The sequence below is a fragment of the Scomber scombrus genome, chromosome 12 (assembly GCF_963691925.1).
Source record: "Scomber scombrus chromosome 12, fScoSco1.1, whole genome shotgun sequence".
NCBI classification, from domain to species: Eukaryota; Metazoa; Chordata; class Actinopteri; order Scombriformes; family Scombridae; genus Scomber; species Scomber scombrus.
In genome coordinates, this window is record NC_084981.1 from 26,121,497 (window position 1) to 26,143,410 (window position 21,914).

Consider the following 21,914-nt stretch of genomic DNA (forward strand, 5'->3'; position numbering starts at 1 on the left):
TGTAATGTTGAAATAAAGAAGTGAAGGAGGAGCCGGAGAGAAGACAGAATTGAGACTAATAATGTAAAAAAAAAAAAGGAAGGGTCTTCCTCCACTTTGTCCTTCGCTTGACTCCCTGCAGCGAAGGAGCAAATAAAAGATGGAAAAGAAGGAGCTTTTTTTAACCCACATTAACCCCTTTAATCCCACCAATCCTGCATGTAAGGTATCACACACACACACACACACACACACACACACACACACACACACACACACACACACACACACACACACACACACACACACACACACACACACACACACACACACACACACACATCCTGAAAACACACACTGACAGTAGCAGCCCAACCTTGTTAACCCCCAGAAGAGCTGGTAAAAAGACAACAGAGCAGAGAAAAAACAAGAAGAGGGAAGAGAGGGAGGGAGGGAGGGAGAGAAGGAGAGAGAGAGAGAGAGAGAGAGAGAGAGGGGAGAAAAGAAGACAGATGATAAAAGAAGCGCTGGTGAAAATGAGGCTGCATTTTGTCGGTGTTTTCTCATCTGGTAACTGTCTTCTTTTTCTTTTTTGACAGAGAAAAATCAAACCGCCCACATCGCTCGTGCAGAGATGAAACCACCAGCTGCAACTTATCTCCCTTTACTGTGACTATAAAGGGCTCATTGTTTTTTAGAACGCACCCCCATTTTCTAGAGCCATATATACAGTACGCTTTATATTAAGGAACACATATTGACTGCATTGATCGCTTGATTTGAGTCTTTAGGTTGGTTTGCTCAATTTAAGTCAATTTAAAAGCCAAATTGATTCATTAACACTATAAGAAGTGCAGCTTTGCAATTTTGGCAGCTTGAATATTTGTGAATGTACACACACTGCAACAAATGACTCATTACATTTAGGTGATGTAATGCTGGTTCAATGCAAACACACACACACACACACACACACACACACACACACACACACACACACACACACACACACACACACAGTCATGATCCCAAAAGTTTAACAGTGAGACAGCAGAAATAAAAAGATTTGGGATGAGTCATTGTGGAGGCCTGCAGCTCTTCTTCTCCTTCTTCTTCTTTTGCTGTGAGAAAGCCTGAGATTCAGTCTTTATCCCCAATTTCCCAAAGCTCATCAAAAGGTTCAAAGGTTCAGTTTATTCTTCCACCAAAACACGGAAATTACAAGCGCTCCCTTCCTAATCAAACCGACGCCGATTAACAAAACGAGCCACAAAAAAATGAGTATTATTGAACATATTTGATATTTTATCTGTAAGTCTTGTAGTGAAAGCCTCAGACTGAAAGATATCTTATCACACTCTGTCCGGCTTTCCCCTCCAAAAAGAAACTTACACACACAGAATGGTAAATCTAGTGTGAGTCTATACTTCCTTTCTTGCGAATCATAAACTTTGATACTTTTATATCTGATGCATGATCTTTGGCTGAGATCAGACGCTGGCTCTCAGGAAGCAGGTCCCCATAAGGGTTACATTTGGGCTGCAATATGGGTCCCAAGTGGGTTTATCCATAGTTTCCATGGTGACCACACCTGTGTTGGACATGCTGGCTGGCTTATATATATATATGGGCCTGTGATCCTTTAAATAGATGACAGGTTTCACTCTTTTGATTCTGACCGTGATGGTTTCTTAACAGGTTCGGTTGTGCTTCATACTGAGATGATGTCACTGTTTATTTATTTATTATTGTTGTGTTGGTTGTTTTTTGTACTGTCACTGCAAATCTAATTTCCCCTTGAGAGACAATACTACACTTCAACTACAGTAAGGGTTCTTTTCATTATTGATTTAACTGATTAACAGTTTGGTCTTTGAAATGTTAGAAAATGGTGAAAAATGTCAATCAGTGTTTTTCCCAAAACCCAAAATAACGCCCTCAAATGTCTTGTTTTGTCTTGAAAAACAGTCCAAAGATCTTCAGTTTCATTTGATAGAAGCTGAAATAAGACAATTTGGACATTTTCTTCTTAAAAATGACCCTAAATGATTACGATCGACTATCAAACTAGTCGGTAATTCAATTAATAGCTTGCAACTAATTGATTAATTGACTAACCCTCAGCTCTAAATCTGCTGCTTGGTGACTTTATTTCAGTTGACAAAGCAGCAATTAAAAGCCTGCCATCTGAATGCTTTGTACCTTTGTTTTCTTAGTAAAAAAAAAAAGACTAATAAAACATAAAAGAGAGTGAATCAGAGTATTTCATCAACCTGAAACCTGATCCAAAATGGAACTGGTCATTACTGATGACTTAAACTACTTAAACCGAAACATCTGGATGCAATATTACCCAATTCACCGTTTACTGACCCTCATCTCAACCCGTTATTAATAGTACAACCCATGTTAGGATATATTAGGTTTAGTTTTGTCATTTGAAAAGCATTTTGAGGACTGTTGTTGTTTAGATCTGAGCTCAGGTGATTACAGACATTCATCTAGCTTAGGTGTCCGTGAGGAAGATACTCTGTCTTCGTAACCCTGGATTCTGACCTTACGTATGTGGATCAATGAAGAGTTACGTTACACTTAAAAGAGTGTCGGAGAGGAAAGAAGCAGGCGGACTGACACTGGAGCGTACTATCAAAACAGAAGGAGTTATCTTGCGATAACTTAGAAAGACACGCAATTAATCTGCCTCTTATCTCTCACCGCTCGGTAGGAATGCACTGCAATTTATTAATCTAGTCCGGAAATAGGTGTGTGTTTATGTGTGTGTGAGTGTGTGTTTATGTGTGTGTGAGTGTGTGAGTGTGTGTGTGTGTGTGTGTTTGTGTGTGTGATGAAGACAGAGAGAGACAGAGTGTGCATGTTTTAAGGGAGGTGTTAATTAAAGTCGTGTAAGAGGGTTGAATGAGAAAAAGCTGCTTTCTGTCAGAGATTTGCGGGGGGGGGGGGGGGGGGGGGGTGTGTGTTCTGCTACACACACACACACACACACACATACACACACGCGCACACACTCAGATATTGTGGTGCAATATGGCTCGTTTCTCTACAATGTGAAAGGGATAACAATGCAAGCATGGCAATGGGATATATTTAGTACGAGGGAGCGAGAGAACGAGACGAGAGATGATAAAAGAGCAAAAGAGGGAAAAGACCAGAAGAGCAGAGTGGATTAAAAAAAAGAGAGAGAGAGAAACAGAGCAGATAAGACTAAACTACAACAGACTAGGGTAGAAGGAAATAGAAGAGACAGCAGCTGGTCAAACAGCAGCCGAGCAGCAGCAGCAGCAGAAGAAGAAGAAGAAGAAGAACTTACGGAGGCAGGTGTTCTCTGTGAAAAACTCGGTGAACTTGTCACACTCGTCCTTGTTGTTGCCGCTGTTGCTGCAGTCGCAGTAGGAAGACACGCTGATCTTGGGCGAGCGCAGGTAGTTGGGGGTCATCATCGTACCTGCAGCAGGTGGATGGGAGGAACAGTTGTTTTCATGCATTCATTCATTCGTCTGTGTTTTAAGGAATCGTCAAGGCTGCTTAGTGTAAAGAAAACAGAACATTCAAACCCCTTTTTAACCCCTTACATACTGTTAAGAAACAACTTTTTCATTTGAGAGAGGTAAAAACACCTTAAATACTTTTTAATTTTAGCCAAATATTGACTCCTCCTCCTAATATGACCCAGAATAAACAAAAAAATGCAGTTTTTCTGGAGTTTTTGACCAATATTTATTCAAAAAAATTGAAAAAATACTGTTACTTCCTTCAAATTAAAGTGATAAAAACTGAAGAATAAACTCTCTCTACTCTCTGAAAGCTTCAGTAAGGATTCTTCTTGCTGTTTATCTGTGACTGATGATGACGTATCCATGAATTATTCGTTATGCCGATACTGGTGATGGTCTGAATATGAACAGTGTTTGAGGGTTAAGAGTCACAGTTATCCTCCTTTCCTTCTGTGCTAAATAATCAACGTCATAATAGCAACATTTACAACATTTATAACATGTATTTCTCTCTTTCTCTTTCTCTTCTCCTCTCCTTGTGCAGGAGTAACGCAGTGTGGTGCGGTTGGAGTTTTCTGCAGGAAGCAGAATGCAGAGGAGCCAGAGTGAAGAATAGGCTCTCTCACTGTGAGGGAAAGTAAATAGCTTCAGTCAGTGATTTCTCACTCCGCCAATAGATTGTTCCCTCGTGCTGGCCCGGCTCCAAAACAGGCCTTTTTTTGTTTTGCAGTAGGCAGAATGAATTGGCGCTGTGTGGACAGTGTGTGTATGTGTGGTCTGGGTTTAGAGACTTGTGAGGACACGATGGGCTGTGAGGATAGATTAGCCGAAGCTAGAGTGCTACAACTGGATTTACATTAAAGATAAACTCCTGTTTCATATGACTTTGGTTTTATTTGCAATGTAGACCTGCTGTAGTGAGACCAGCTCAGCAGATCAATATCCAACTAACTTTGATTCGATACCAATTGTTTCGGTTAAACAGTCGAGCTGGTGATAATCAACCTAACTTCAGCCTGATGTTTAACTGATTGTTCTCCTCTGCTTGTGTGCTGAGTTCTTCAACGTACTTTGTCTTCTTTAAACAAGTCAGTGAAGAAGGGTTGGCAAGATAGTTTTAAAAGCAGCATCAGGTTTGTTAAAATGTATTTTTGTTGGTTTTATATCATTTGAAATGACATTTGCACCAAAAGTAAGACTGAATGCTCCTGAAAATGTCAAATGGTGTAACCACAAAAGAATGATACATATTCAATATTTTATCCACCTACAGTGTATTTAAGTGGACTTTAATTGGACTATAATTACTTGAAATGGTTCCTGATCTCCATGCTTCCCCAGATTAAATGTAATATTTAGAACAATTGTATTCCATTACCTTTATTTAATATAAAAGTTATAATGTAAGATCATGCCAAACTAGTTGATATGATGTTTTATTGAGAATTTACTGTTTTTAAGCAAGTTGAATTATTTGGTACAAAGTTTTTATGGTTACACCACTTAGACATTTTTACCATAATCCTCTAATATATTCTCTCAAAATGGATTAAAAGCAGAAATTTGATGCTGGGTCCACAAAAAAAGAATGTGTGTAAATTATTGATAAGTTTATTTTCACATTTTAACCCCTTTAAATTTGACTAAACCACATGGACACAAAAAAAAAGTCATTTTCCTCCACTATTCAATCTTTTTTTCCCCCTTATGTTACAAGATGCTGCTCTCATCCATTATCACAAATCTTCGATCAATCATTGTCACCTGAGCTAAACCAGACAGATGTTGAGGTGTCTTGTCTCACAAAGCAATTACTAAATGTCAGCCTCTACTAGTTTTTCCAAGGACTAATATTTTCAAACCACTTCCTCATCATCAAAGTTATTCCTTTTTTGGGACTAAACATCTCCACAGTGGTGCTGCTGTATACAGCTTTTCACTGATAAACATTTCCCCCCACACCCTTATTGCACCAATAAAGCCTGTTGAGGATAAAAACAGGCAGTCGGACAGTCACGCAGGTTGTGAACAAGCAAACAGTCATCCAAATGGTCTAAACCTCATTATCTGGAGGTAAAAACCAAAGTAAAAAATCCCAGGAGTTTGTCTGTTGAGTTGTTTGCCTTTATTCTCTCTTCCAAAAACATTTGGCTAACCTGGAGGTTTGTTCAAAACCTTTATGATCATCTCATGACCCGCACCTTATTTACTGTCCGACTTCTAATGAGACCAGTTTCCAGATTTAAGTAATTATCTAAGTGAGAGGAATGCTATTGATGTAAATATGAGTGAAAGCCAAAAACTTAGAAAATAAGATCCAAATTACAATAATCCTCATTTACTCTTTGATAAATGTTTTAACCTCACATACCCCGAGCAGTTTATAAGAGCCTTGAAATCACTTCTTTTCACCAACCAGTACTGTACTACTTAATCTGAATGCAATACATATTTTTTCATGTTCATATAATCGCTAAATGATAGCAATTTTTGGGTTATTTTACTGTTTGTGTTTAACTTTATTTCATTAAAAAACACTGTTCTCAGTCCGCATACTTGCATTAATTCTTTGAAAGATGTAACTATGGGCGATATGGGCAGAATCAAATATTTTTGACCAAATACCTCGATATTGATATTTTGACAATATTGTAGGGATGACTATCGATGCTTTCATAAAATATTAATGCAATGAGATGTTTGATAAATAATCATCTAAGTGGATAAAGGCAGATAATAGAACAGTCTGTTAAGCTCAGAAAGTTACATTATTACTGTAACGCAGCCTTTAAAAGCAGGAAAAGACACGTATTCCATATCACGATATTACGATATTTAAAATCTAAGACTATATCTATAAAATATCACAATATGGATTTAATATTGAATAATTGCCCAGCCCTAGTTACTATGTATTTGTAATTTTGCTGCATGGAAAATGCCACTCTGCAATTCTCCCTCATCTTCCATATTTTTAAAATGTTTCTATATGTGTAAATAAACAAACTAACTAAAAGAAAAAAGTGTAATGCAAGACTGACCGGTAACTGTTGTATGAACTCACCAATCAGACCCGAGTATGCCAGCAGACAGTCTGCGTAGTTCTCCTTCAGGCAGCCTGACAGCGAGCGAGGCTCCGGCTGGCAGTTGGCAAAGAAGTCAGCCAGACGTGACCTGCAAAAACACACACACACACACACACACACACACACACACACACACACACACACACACACACACACACGCACACACACACACCCAAAAATATTTTTAGAGCCAAACACAATTATACTTCTAATAGATTTTATATGAGAAATTCAGATGGCCAATGTGACTGGAATGTGCAGCATAAATGGCCGGTCCAAATGAGCGTACTCTGGAAGTCATTTCTCTCAATGCAATTAGCCTCCTAAATGTCTGCCTTCAGTAGAAGTAAGATGACCCTCTTACGTATGCTGCGGCTGTTTCATATCCTGGAATGAACGAGGGCTAAAGGCAATTCTCCTCCAGCCTCCAGTCTGTTCTGTTTCATTTGCTGCCTTCACAAATGTTTGTTTACACTTTTAGCACAGGTGCAGCGGCATGTGAAATTGAAATGGAGTTTTGGATTTCCCGAGGAATTCAGCATTTGAAGTGAGATTGAGGGTGATACGTTGACTTCTCGACACGAACACGAAAACCTTTTAATGTCACTTCTGGACTCTACTAATGTTTAACAGACAAAAGGCAGTTTTCTTTTACAGTTACGGTCTCATTTTTGCTATCTTGTCCATCACTCCTGTCACTTATGGTAACATTTATATTATAACAGTCATATTTATTGTAGGTTAGATTTAACTGTTAAAAAAAATGCTGCATCAGTTCATTAATCCGATTTAAAAACAAACAACAACAAAATAATTTCTCATTTATTTTCTCTACAAAATGAATTACATTTAATTGATGATTTGTTTATTTTGTTATTATTATGTCTGTTGTATTGTTGGTTGCTGCGTACTGAGTGAGTGAAATGTTAACTTAAAGAATAGTAATAAAAAATATATGAAATAAAAATAAAGAAATGAAGAAAATATCTAAATAATAAAACAATAAAGATTAAAATGCATTATTATTTAAGTGTACTAAAACAAATAAATGATCAAATTTGATATCAAATAAAAATGTTAATGACAAAATAAAGTTATAATAAACAAAATACATTAAAATAAAATAAATAATTTTTTTTACAACCTTGTAATTATTTTGTAAAAATACAAGAACCTTTAAATTTTAACTTAACGAGTATTAATAAAACATAAGAAAATAATCAAGAAAATAACTGAATAATAAAACAACAAAATTAAAATGAATTATTATTTAGTAGTAATAAAAAACATTTATAATGAATTAAATAAATAAATCAGTTAGTTAATAGCAAACTATTAGAGTTAAATAATAAACAAATTAAAAATAATTAAAAGTCACCTATGGCGAAATGAGCTTACTACCTTTTGCAGTTTTCTTGTAAAACATACTATAATAATATTTGGGGAAAGATTTGAAACTCTGGCTTCTCTGCTATATGTAAGCTTATTAATGTCCCTCTTTTCACATGTGTTAATCATACACATGCACAAGATACCAACAAAAAGTGGGCACAACTCGTAAAAACTTTGCTCCACAGCGCCACCAGTGGTCAAAAAAACTCTATAGGATACCTTTAACTTTTTAATTCAGCTATGTAGAAAAGAGCAGATTTCTTTGTATATCTGAAGTGTTACAACTAAACTAAAGCAAGCATGCACCCAAACATATGCACACACACATGTATAAACCAGGCGGGGAGTTCTGGTCCTCTGAAATGATGCGAACGCGGAAGTAACTTAAAACTGCATTCTATCAAAAGGCCACCAGGGGGCGACCGTTTTGGTGTCAAAAGGACTTCCGTCTCTATACAAGTCAATGGAGAATTCACCAACTTCTCACTTGATTTGTAACCTCAGTAAACGTTTTCAACATGTGTTTATGGTCTCAATCGCTAGTTTAAAGCCTTCTTCAATGCAGTATGATGTTCATTTGTGAAATTTTGGCCTCCCCTGATTTTATATTTGACGATAAAGCAGGGTATGCATTAGGGCGTGGCTACGTCGTGATTGACAGGTTGATTGGTTCACAGGTTCAGGAGGGCGCCTCTTGCTCCTCCTGATGCCCATATAAGTAGAATCCGTGTTTTTTTTTTACCCAGCATGCACCTGAAATTTTCAAGATGGCGCTGCTCAGATCCGATACTATTCGCTTCCAAGCAGCAGTCCACAAACCAATGGGTGACGTCACGGATGTTACGTCCATTTTATATACAGTCAATGGTATAAACTCACAGTCTGAAATATCTAATCACTGCATCCTGTTGCTGAGCAGAGCGGTGCGTAAGTGAGAGTTGTCAACAGCAGCCAGTATACTAAACCTGACATATGGTGAGGGAGCTGGTGCAAATGCATGGCTTTAATCTATCTGTGCTAACTGACAAATGGGCTGGGAGGACGCTGTGCTGCAGAGAGACCTGTTGTGCAGCCCTGAGCGTATGTCTGATGGATCCAGAGAAGCACCATGGAAGCACACACACACACACACACACACACAAAAAGACAAATATGGAGAAAAGGGACAGAAAACTTGTAGAAAGATGTTGCTTGTTGTCATGCTGCTTGCTGTTAAGTAGAGACAGTGAAGTGAGCAGAGAGCGAGGGAGGGAGACCTGAGGCCACGGTCCAAATGGAGCTCATTTATGATGCCTAATGCCTCCATTTAATCCCAGCGAGCCACAAGGCTGCTGGCTGTATGCTCAGGAGACTGCATGGACACACACACACACACACACACACACACACACACACACACACACACACACACACACACACACACACACACACACACACACTCCAATGAGGGTGATGTCAGATGTCCATCATTGAATTACTCTTTTCCAACTCTGAATGTGCAAGAGCCCTGCAGCTTTTCTCTCTTAGTGTGTGTCTGTCTGTGTGTGTGTGTGTGTGTGTGTGTGTGTGTGTGTGTGTGTGTGTGTGTGTGTGTGTGTGTGTGTGTGTGTGTGTGTGTGTGTGTGTGTGTGTGTGTGTGTGTGTATCTGAGACTTGAGGCGTGAAGGCAGACAATTTGTTTTCTGTTGTTGGTGTCCACAGTGACTGTGCAGCGATGTAAAGGGGCAAGTTTGAGTATATGTGAGCTCGCCTCCTTCACAACCCAATAATATTCTAAACATGAAGAAAATATTATAATGGTGGATTTCTACTCTAAATGCATTAATAAATAATTTGAATTAATAAAAAAAATGGATTAAAATACTTTATTATCTAGTTACTTTGTCTGTCCATTCCAATGAACGGAGGAATCTGAATGCCAGAAACTACTTAATAGTAAAAAATAACAATTAAAAGTATTAAGAGACCTTTTTTACTTACTTTACTTTACTTATTTTTCATGAACTCATATCAAGGAATATAATGATGCTGTAAAACACACTGCATATATATTAAGTATCATTTTAACAAACATTCGGACCCCCTCGACTCTTCCAATAGACGTTTATGAGTAAAAGCTAATAAACCTTAGCTAGATATAAGCTATATTTTGACATAAGTAATTAATATAACATCTCATATTTACTTTAAACACATATTATATACATTACCAATATGATTATTAGATTAACCTTCCTGTCGTCCTCCCGGGTCAAATTGACCCCGTCTGTTTTGACTGTTCCTTCTTTCCTCCCTTACTTCCTTCCTTCTTTCCTCCCTTATTTCCTTCCTTCTTTCCTTCCTCCATCCCTCCCTTCCTTCCTTCCTTCCTCCCTCCCTCCTTGATTCTTTCTTTCCTCCCCCTAACTTTCTCCCTTCCTTCTTTCCTTCCTTCCTTCCTTCCTCCCTCATTCTTTCCATCTTCCCTCCCTCTTTTCCTTTCTCCTTCCTTCCCTCCTTCTTACTTTCCTTCCTTCCTTCCCTCCTTTCCTTCCTTCCTTCCTTCCTTCCTTCCTTCCTTCCTTCCTTCCTCCCTCCCTCCTTCCTTCCTTCCCTTCCTTCCTTCCTTCCTCCCTCTTTTCCTTTCTCCCTCCCTCCCTCCTTCTTACTTTCCTTCCTTCCTTCCTTCCTTCCTCCCTCTTTTCCTTTCTCCCTCCCTCCCTCCATCTTACTTTCCTTCCTTCCTTCCTTCCTTCCTTGACTCGAGGACAACAGGAGGGTTAAAATGTGCTTCATGTTTCCTCCTTGCCTCACAGTCGGCCATGCTAGTAAAAGGAGGTTTGGCTCTACTGTTGTCCACTTTAAATGATGTGGAACATTGTGATTGGTTTATAGACATCCAATTAAAGTCAGATTAAAGTAATTTACAGATCTAACCATCCTAGAAAGTTTATGTACATAGGATTGGGATCTAACAGTTGTGATTAGAGTTAAGATTAGGATTATAGTGCATTATAATATACAGCAAATCAATGCAATAAGTCCTCCAAAGTGACAAAAGTCAGCATGTGTGTTTCAGAGACTCTCGGAGACACATTTCTTCATTAAATATCCACTAATTAGTTTCTTTGTTCCCTCAGAATGAAAACAGCAGTATTAACACAAAGCAACATGGTACAAACCACAAAGTATTATATGAATACAGCTGCAAGAATTAGTTTATTAATCCATTAATAAAAAAATTCAATGCAACCCTTGATGAACAGCTGGTTGCAGCTTCTCAAGTACGTGATGTTAAACTAAATATTTTGGGATTTTTAGGCTGTTGATCATAAAAAACGAGACATTTGAAACCGTCTCCTTGATTCCTAAGAAATTAAAATGTGCATTATTCACAATTAAGTGAGAAATAATTTGCAGATAATGAAAACAATCTTTAGTTTCAGCCGTTTCTACCAGTAATATGTGCTTGTATGCTTTTGATTAGTAGTGTTGTTTTTGGCGGCCTGTTTTAATTTGAGTCTTAGTTTGTCTTTGTGTGAAGCTGTCATTTTACTTTTATTAGTTTTAGTCACGTTCATACTCTTTTTAGTCTAGTCAAGTTTCAGTCGACTAAAAGTCTGATTTAGTCTTATTTTAGTCAAATTATCTGTGACTATTTTAGTCTAGTTTTAGTCAATGAAAATTGTATTTTTGTCTCTTTTTAGTAACGCAATTATATTTAACCCAGTCAATATAGTCTATAAGTATAAATACCAACATTTAATTTTAGCCAAACCCATTTCACAATTCAAACAAAGTTGTCTTATTATTATATTATTATTATTATAGACTCAAGAATAACCCCAGCTGGCCGGCCATCGGTCCCGTTCTCTGTGTCAGTTGTCTGTCGTTAACGTTAACCTACCGCAGCCGCATCTTCTGAATAATGCCGCGAGTGTGGATTGAGGAAGTGACGTCGAAGTGAGACACAGGAAACAGAAATACTGCAAAATAACAGTAACAACGCAACTAAACGAGACGAAATAACGTTATAACATTTCGTCTCGAGACATTTTAGCAGAGTTTTTATTTTGTAAAACACATTTAATCTCGTTTTTATTCGTCAACAATATTGCATTATATATTTAATTATAGTTATCGTCACATGACCAGCATTTACGTTGCGTCTCCGTCTCGTTTTCGTCACGTGATAAAGGTTCGTTGACGACGATATTTAGTCAGAATTTCCGTTGACAAAAGAAACACTATTGATTAGTCAGTGCAGGACTACACTGTTGAATGTTGACAGATGATTCTGTGTTTTATGGTTGGAAATGTACTAAAGTTGGTCTGAACATTATGTATAATATATAACACACACCCTGGCTATATCACCCATCACACACACCACACATTTCTTATGGACACTCCACACAGACAGAAGTAACATGCATGATACGGATGTGTTGCTGGTGCATAGATGCATCAACACTTCAGCCTCATGTGGTGACAGTGATGGTGTTTTGAAGCATATAATAAACTAGAGGTTTGTGTTGCCCTTTACTTGTCTGTGTAGACATCATTGTACTTCATGCTATGGTATAATGGTGGCCTGGGGGTCAAAATGTACACCATGAAGCACCACACTCGGAGACTTCTTAGATGCCATTCCCATCTCTCTTTCTCTCTTTCTCTCTCTCTCGCTCTCTATCTCTCTCTCTCTCACACTCTCTCTCTCTCTCTCTCTCTCTCTCTCTCTCTCTCTCTCTCTCTCTCTCCTCTCTCTCTCTCTCTCTCTCTCTCTCTATTCTCTCTCTCTCTCTCGCTCTCTCTCTCTCTCTCTCACACTCTCTCTCTCTCTCTGTCTCTCTCTCGCTCTCTCTCTCTCTTGCTCTCTCTCTCTCTCTCTTTCTCTCTCTCTCTCTCTCTCTCTCTCACACAATACCCTATAAAATATTTTAAAAGGTCTATCGTTTCCTACCTGCAGATGTAGTTGGTCTTGCAGGTGGCCTGCAGTTCCAGACAGTTTGGTTTTTGCTTTTCTTCGTACGAGCAGACGGGAACTATCGTCTGACGCCTGCGTTCAGAACAAGCCGTCTGGTCGCTGAGCGGGCAAGAGCAGAACAGCATGCCGTAGCTGTGCTTCGGAGGAACCTGAGTAACACAAGAAACAACACAACATTACACTTAGGGCCTGATTCACTAAAGGTCTGCATGTGTAAAAACATGTGCAAACTTGACATCACCCGCAAAAAATGGTGCAAGCACTGAAGTTTGCAGCTTTCAAATGTGTAAGATTAAATGCGCTGTGTATTTAGTACGTTTGCCATAATGAATGTAATATAAGGCGTTTCAACCCCAGTGTGCAAAATACAGGGAGGAGAAAATGCAAAATCACATTTCATTTTTGCGCTTGCAGCTTTCTGCTCGTCCCAAACTCTCCATAAAGACACAAAACCCTCATTTAAATACTGCTGTCTGCACCCTGTTGCACCTGTTTCATTTACAGTTATTCTTAGTAGATCACCTGCAAAAAGCACGCAAACGAGACGCGCAATCTATTGCACCGTGCACGCAATTTAGTACCCACTATTTGGGATCTTAGTAAATCAGGCCCTTAAAGTTCAACAACATTTCTAGACTTTTTTTTCTTATTTTAGTCATATTGCAGCACTGCCTTTCCAGAGATACTTTTTTTTGCCCCTGAATTTTTCTATTGATGAAGTCTGAGGTCTGAAGTTGCTGTAGATGTTCTTTTCTTTGTGGAGCATCCTCGGTGCCGTCGGCTGCTCATGCTCACTGTCAGTTCCCTCTGTTTATTCCAGATAAACAATGTCACTGTTGGAAATTCACAATTCATCACTTACCGCGAGCAACAGTTCAATCAGCTCTGTCAACCCCCGTTAGTTTAGCATCAATGACAGTAAAACAAACAACCACCAAAACACTGAGGTGGTAACATGCGATCGTAGCCGACAACTGTAACACGGCCAACTCTTTTAATGCAAATGTAGAAGTTTCAATGACAGAAAAAGGGAGAGTTTTAATGGATTTTTATGTTAAAAATGTCCAAATTTGCTCCCTCGCCTCTTCAGGATCGCTTCAGTAGAATAAAAAATATGCATAAATTCTGATGTTAATGTTGAATGACAGTGTGGATGTCACTGGGGTTTGTAACAACAGACGGACGGGCCACAAAAGAAGCATGTCATCATAGTTTTATATCCAACTCAAAGAAAACTTGAAGCTTACGGCTATTCACACACACACACACACACACACACACACACACACACACACACACACACACACACACACACACACACACACACACACACACACACACACACACACACACACACAGACATACACACACACACAAACACACACAGACAGACAGAGAGAAAGAAAAAAGAGAGATTTCTCTGTTGCTAGAGAAGAAAACAAAATTATACATCACACTAAGATTAACAATGTCATGCATTCTTTGTAGTTTTTCTATTTATTCATATTGTTGCATACTTGAAGCGATCCCAGTAAAGTTATTCCAAAGGGACATCATGGGAGCTGGATTGTAATTACAATGGTTCGCATCATTTTTTACAATATGGCACAGACAGAAACAACATCTTTTGTGTTTGATGACTGAATCAATGTCAAAGCTTTGCGCTCGAAAAAACAACAACCAACCCCCCCCCCTTACAAAAAGGGCCTGTGTGATTATTTATTGTGATTTTGACAACCCCTCTAACTTATCCACTTCAAATATCATTCTTTCTTTGAAGCGGGTCCTTTATGTCGCACATTCAGCTTTTATCAGATATCAGTCGTTTGGAAAACCTCCAGTGTGTCTGTGTGTCTGTGTGTGTGTGTGTGTGTGTGTGTGTGTGTGTGTGTGTGGGTGTGCTTTTTTAGTCTCTCTCTTTTTTTCCCCCCCATAAGCTCGTGTCAGAAGTGGCTCGCCTTGTCAAAGAACTGCCGCAGGGCCTTGTGGCACTTCCTCTTGTTGCAGACTTCGCGCGGTGGAGACGCGGCTGGTGCAGGGACTGATGTAGGCTGAGCGGTACTTCTTGCACGTGTCATTCAGGTTGCAGGCCTTAGCGGCATTCAGACAGTTATTCTCTCTGGCCACTGCAGGCTCACCTGTAGGGGGAAGAAGAGAGGAGGGGAGACACAAGGGAAGAGGAAAATGGGTTAAAAAACTGAGGGAAAAAAAGAGAATTGAGCAGATGTCATCAAGATTATGATGCTAATGAATCACTTAGTCAGCGTTTCATCAGTAACAAACAAGGCAGGAGACTCTAGTCAGGAGAAAGAACAGTTTCTATAATTAAAAATGAGAATATTTCATCTTTATCAGAAAAATAGAAGCATAGGCAATAACAAGACAGCACAGTAGGTCATTAGAAAACAACAAAGTTGTCATAAAGCCACCTGAAGGCCTGTTGATTTTCAGAAAGTTAACATCTGGGAAGTTAAAGAAAGTTCCAGGAACAGCGCCACACATACTGTAGTGGCCAAACTGTGTAATTACAGCTACCAGGTCTGTTATGTGACGCACACTGGCTGATGGCTTCAAGCGCCACGGAGCAACTTTCATTTATAGGAATGAACAGGCGCCATATTTAACCGCTAGTCTTCTTTAATACATCCATGTTTTAGAGTCAAAGTAAAAAAACAAGCGGCCACTGCTGGAGCCGCATGTCATATGACGCCTACTGACCAAAATCTTTTCCCCATGCACAACAATCACACAAACAATGACTGGACTCTTTTAACCATTCAACATTTATCTCAGCATTATGTGCATGCTTAGCACCATTGCACTATTTGTTTCTAGTTTACAGGTAAATTAACTGTACTTATATATATATGGCACTTTTCTAGTCTTTTTGACCACTCAAAGCACTTTTACACTACATGTCACATTCACCCATTCATACACATTCATACACTGATGACAGCGGCAGACACACACAGTGCCAACCTGCTCATCAGGAGGGAAACTAATCATTCACACACAGTCACACACCGTTGTCACAGCCATTGGGAGCAATTTGGGGTTAAGTATCTTGCCTAAAAGTCCCTTAAGAGCCATTAAATTCGAGTCAAATTAATTTTATGCACAAACATACTTGGCCAATAAAGACAAATCTGCTTCTAGTTCTGAGTTTATGAGTTTGTATTAATCTAGTAACCTTACTCAGACAACATACTGACACTTTGGTAGTAGTTAGAACTTACTACATATTGACATAGGGACTCCCATTATAAGAATGTGACTTAAGATTTGCAGTTTATTATCCCACATTAACCCCTTTAATCCCACCAATCCTGCATGTAAGGTATCACACACACACACACACACACACACACACACACACACACACACACACACACACACACACACACACACACACACACACACAACGCACACACACACACACACTCACACACAGTGCACCTGCCACTTACTGTCAAATATCAACGACAACTGGTCTAAAAAATCCAGCATTTTTTAGGTTTTTTACACAACACGCTGAGACAAAAAACAACAAGAATTTAACCTCCCCAGGATGCTGCGTTACAACAAAAGCACAACAAATATAAAAACTGAAAGAAAGAGAGAGAGAGAGAGAGAGAGAGAGAGAGAGAAGAGAGAGAGAGAGAGAGAGAGGAGAGAGAGAGAGAGAGGAGAGAGAGAAGAAGAGAGAGAGAGAGAGGAGAGAGAGAGAGAGCGAGAGAGAGACAGCTGAATGTTTTCTCACATCTGGTGGATAACCATAGCAACACACTCTACTGTCTGTATCTGTGTATCTTGTGTGTGTGTGTGTGTGTGTGTGTGTGTGTGTGTGTGTGTGTGTGTGTGTGTGTGTGTGTGTGTGTGTGTGTGTGTTTATGTTAACTAAGAATAAGACCCCTATTTATGATGTTACTTCCTGTTTGGCCTGAATCAAACAGTGGCCCTCGTTTACATGACCCTGCTGTGTGTGTGTGTGTGAGTGTGTGCGTGTGTGTGTGTGCATGTATATGCATGTCGTCAAAGTCTCCAGTGCCTTGCTTATCTGTCAGCCTTCACTAATTGCCAGTGTTCTCCTCGATCCGCTATTAATTAACATTTTCATAGACTTCTCCCCTCCTGCTTTTTTTTTTTTTTTTTTTGGTTGAAAATTGAGCAAAAACAGCATTTTATATTATTATTTTTATCCACTAATGAGCACCAATTAAAAACTAGGGTTGGGGGGGGGGGGGGCAGGAGCACTATAGTGTAAGCATGTCAACGAAAGCGACCAGCTGATAAGAGCGTTGTGTTGTGCCAAATGAACGGTGTTAATAAGATTCAACACTTCAAGGGGAAGACGGAGGAGATAGAAGAGAAAAGGGGGGATTAAAGGGGACACAATAACATGAGGGAGGGGGGGGGGGGTTGAGGGTCTACTGATGTATTAATTGAGGACAGAAAGGAGACTATTTACTCTACTAGAGAGGAGGAGATCTTTAAGATGAATGCTTCCCCAAAAACGTCCAGCAGCCTCTGAGGAAAGAGACACTGATGGCTTTCTAACTGCTTCACCTTTTCCTCTTAAATGCCCCCTTTCACTTTTCACCCCTTAAATTTGCCCCTCTCTCCTCTCTGTTTGCCCAATCATCTATGGCATCTTTTAGAGGCAAAGACTTCTGTGCAAATTTAAATGTTACATAATCATTCCTGTTATGCTGCAGTTGCAAAAACTTTTTATAACATCAAATCAACACATGAATTAGTGCAATTATGAGTATTTGCAGGTTTCAAATGTTGAATTTGAACTAATTATTCCCTAAAAAATGAGGATTCCTCGCACTAAATTGAGTTTTTTTTGGTGTTTTTGAATCATATGTTTTACATTCAGCTCATTTAACCCTCCTGTTGTCCTCGAGTCAAAGAAAGAAGAGAGGAAGAAGGAAGAAAAGGAGGGAGGAAGGAAGGAAGAAAGGAAGGGAGGGAGGGAGGGAGGAAGGAAGGAAGGAAGGAAGGAAGGAAGGAAAGGAGTAAGGAGGGAGGGAGGGAGGGAAGGAAGGAAGGAAGGAAGGAAGGAAGGAAGGAAGGAAGGAAGGGAGGGAGGAAGGAAGGAAGGAAGGAAGGAAGGAATGAAGGAAGGAGGGGAAGAACGAAGAAAAAATTTAAGAAAGAGGGAGGAAGGAAGGAAGGAAAGAAGAAAAAGTAAAAAAAGATGGGGTCCATTTGACCCGGGAGGACGACAGAAGGGTTAAACAGGGCAGTACTTTGAGATCTACATCTCTCTTCTTTTTTTTTCTTTTTAAAAGGACTCCCGGTCAAAAGAACAAACTACAAAAGCCGACATTAACTAAAGGAAGCAGAGGGAGGAAAAAAAGCAAATAACACAACTTAAATAGTTTGTTTTATAATATTAGTGAATGTCAAGAGGTTTAAAGTCCTTATGAAGTCAAAGCCAGTCAGCCTTTTAAATCATTATGCTTCACCAAATAATGCTCTTAAAAAAAAGGAACATTTTCTTCTCTGTGGACAATTTCATCATCTTGAAAAGCACTTAAATGGAGCACTTGGTCTTTTTTTAATAAATCTTATATCAACGTTTTTTTTCTCTGATATAAGATAACTGCTCTACAGACACCATGTTACATCAACAGATGTTGGATGTCACTGATACTGGATTTTAGGGGCTGATGCCGATACCGATATTAGGGAGCAAAAAAAAAAAGTCTGATATCGATTATATTGACCGGAAATGTTATATGTGGTTATCTGGTTATCAAACACTCCAGGAATGATATTTTACAGTCTAACAATAAACTTTATCAGTGCTGTGAAACAGTAAAAACACTGGTGGTAATTTAATAATTATAAAAAAACATACATATATTAAACTTGATTTAAGAAAAATGAGCAAATATACAAAAAATGCTGCCTATAGAAGTTTATTTATTTAAATATTTTGTTAAATATCGGCACAACATATTCACCAATACTGATATATCTGTGATAGGCCAATATCTGCTGACTGATATATCGGTCGGGCTCTAATTAAAATAATTTACCAGTCCTGAAAATGTCAAATTCATCCCAAGTTATCAACCAAAATCATCATCACAGCTCAGTCAGGTTGTGTTTCATAGAGTAAAACCTTGATTAATTGTTTGCTGATGGTGTTAAACTCATTATGTCATCATTCAAAAAAAAACCTTAAACGAAAAGCTAATCAATCACACGCTGGCTCTGTGAAGCAAAACTGATCTACTACAGTATATAAAAATTGTTATGAGCGGTAGATGACGGACATAATAAATATCTGGTATCATCATCATCCCCCCGCGGGGTTGATTTCGGGTCTCAGTGTGGAAGACAAACTTTAGCTTCTTACCCCTGAAGGAAGTATTAGTATCATCACAGAGAGGAAGTGTGTTTTTACTGTGCTATAAAACATTAAGAGAAGTCAGAGGAAGATGTGCACAAATCTCTTCGTCAATGACAGCGTAGTGGGAGTTTCTCTCTACACACACACACACACACACACACACACACACACACACACACAGTATCTTATCAGTACTCTTCTGCGCCCCTAGTGTCAGCGCCTACATCTACTGAACTCCCCTTGCACTCCTGGCAGATGGCATCGTCTCTCAAAACACACACACACAAACATGCACACATAAATCTACACACACACACACATGCAGACACACACTGTGCACTCTGACAGGGCCCACACAGGGTTGGGGCCGGGGCCATCTGGAGGCCTGGTAGGGGGAACGAGGCCCCCCCAGTGGCTCATGTTTCCGATTCTGCCTCAAATTGATTATCATGTCGCCTGTTTCCTCCAGTGCCGCTGCGCTCCCCCCCCCCCTCTCCGCCCCCCCACACTCACCACTCACCACTCACCCCCCCTCACCTAATTTCAATTATCATGGGACACCACGGGGTCGGATTCTGACCTCACCCACTTCGGTAACCCCCCCACAACACCACCATCACCTCCCCTCCCGTAACACCACTCATCAAGCTTTCTCATCTCCTCTAATCTTTCTTCTCTTCTCCGTCTTTTCCCTCCTCTAAATCTTCGGGACTGTCCTCGCTCTCACCCAATCCCCCCCCCCCCCCCAATTTTCTGTTTGGCTCTCTGTTGTTTGTTTTTTTTCTTTTTTATGAATTTCTGGATCTATTCCAATCATTTCCTCCCTTCCTCCTTCTCCATCATGATCACCATCCATCTCTAAACTTCTCTCTTGTGGCTACCATCTCTCTCATTTCTTCCTGTGTGTCTCTCTCCTCCCATCCGCCATCTGTCCTTTATTTCTTAATTTTTTTTTATTTGGAGGAAAGCGGAGTCATTTAACGGCCACCAGCGGCCTTAAGATGCCTGGTTAGTACTCCCATGATCTTTGCTACATCCATTCATAAAAAGTGAATTCTCAGAGGTAATAAGAAGTAATCCATCAATGTTTTAGCGAGTATGTGCAGTATTTTATCACAGTGAACACATCACACCGATCCTTGCTGCTCTTCACTGGTTACCTGTGAGTTTTAGAAGTGATTTTAAGATTTTAAGATTAAGATTTTACACTTTAAAGTTTTCTGTGATTATCCAGAATGAAATTTGTGGAAGTCAGCATCATTGTTTTGGACATGGAAACTCAGACTGATATCAAAACATTTATCTCTTTAATCTCTCTCCATATGATGCTACTGTGACTCACAAATAGTGAAGTGTGGTTTTAATATGTCCGCATAAAGTCACATTTGATTGGATGAACTTTTGTAAATGCCTCGGAGCACATTATGAGCAAACATTTAGGAAGAGAAAAGATGTAATGATGTAAAAAAAAAAACACTGATTTTAAGACATATTAGCCATTTTCATCCCAGTTTCATCTCACTAGGTCTTATTATTTTGAGTTCTACAAGCATCATCTTTACTGGTGGAAACTCTGTGCACCTTACTGATTGTTCCTATATGTCAGAGGTGTCAAACTCATTTTCATTCAAGGGCCACATACAGACCAATTTGATCTCATGTGGGCCAGATCATTAAAAGGAAGGGAGGAAGGAAGGAAGGAAGGAAGGAAAAGAAGAGAGGAAGGGAAGTGAAGATGGAAGGAAGAAAGGGAGGAAGGACAGATTGAAGGAAGGAAGGAAGGAAGGAAGGAAGGAAGGAAGGAAGGAAGGAAGGAAGGAAGGAATGAAGGAAGGAAGGAAGGAAGGAAGGAAGGAAGGAAGGAAGGACAGATGGAAGGAGGGATGGATGAAATGGAGCAAGGACAGATGGAAGGAAGGGATAAAGGAAGAGAAGACAAGAACAAAGGAAGAAAGGAAGGGAAAGAAGACAGGAAAGAAAGATGGAAGGAAGAAAGGGAGCAAGGACAGATGGAAGGAAGGAAGAAAGGAAGAGAAGACAAGAAGGAAGGAATGAAGGAAAAGAAGAGAGGAAGACAAGTAGGAAGGACGGACAGATAGAAGGAAAGAAGGAAGGAAGGAAGGAAGGAAAAGAACACAGGAAGGACAGTGGGCTGGATTGGACTCCTCAGCGGGCCGGTTCTGGAAGGAAGGAAGGAAGGAGGGAATGAAGGAAAGATGAAAGGAAGGAAAGATGGAAGGAGGAAGGAAAGATGGAAGGAAGGAAAGATGGAAGGAAAGAAGGAAGGAAGGACAGTGGGCCGGATCGGACCCCTCGGCGGGCCGGTTCTGGCCCGCGGGCCGCATGTTTGACACCCCTGCTATATGTGGACATGTTGGAGATCTCAGGAGGACAAACTCAGTGTCATCTTATAAATCTCTTTAGATTCACTTTTAACGTATGGCTTTTTCTTAACTGTTGGTATTTGTTGTGTTATTTAATTTGTTGTATATCGTCTATAGTTTTGTTTTGGATATTTTACTTGCATGTTGCATTTTTTTAAATTGTAAAGTACTCTGTAACTTTGTTTTGAAAGGTGCTATATGAATAAAGTTATGAGTAGTTATGTC

The 21,914-nt window shown here is 39.5% G+C and overlaps 1 protein-coding gene across 1 annotated transcript in view; it reads right to left on the minus strand.

Annotated features, from left to right (window-relative positions):
* The window catches only part of gfra1a (gdnf family receptor alpha 1a), a 139,089-nt gene that overhangs the window by 21,425 nt on the left and 95,750 nt on the right, over positions 1-21,914 (minus strand). The window contains 5 exon segments of the mRNA XM_062429916.1: positions 3,308-3,442; positions 6,556-6,665; positions 12,912-13,084; positions 14,894-14,947; positions 14,949-15,073. Of these exon segments, the coding sequence (XP_062285900.1) occupies positions 3,308-3,442; positions 6,556-6,665; positions 12,912-13,084; positions 14,894-14,947; positions 14,949-15,073 (597 nt within the window).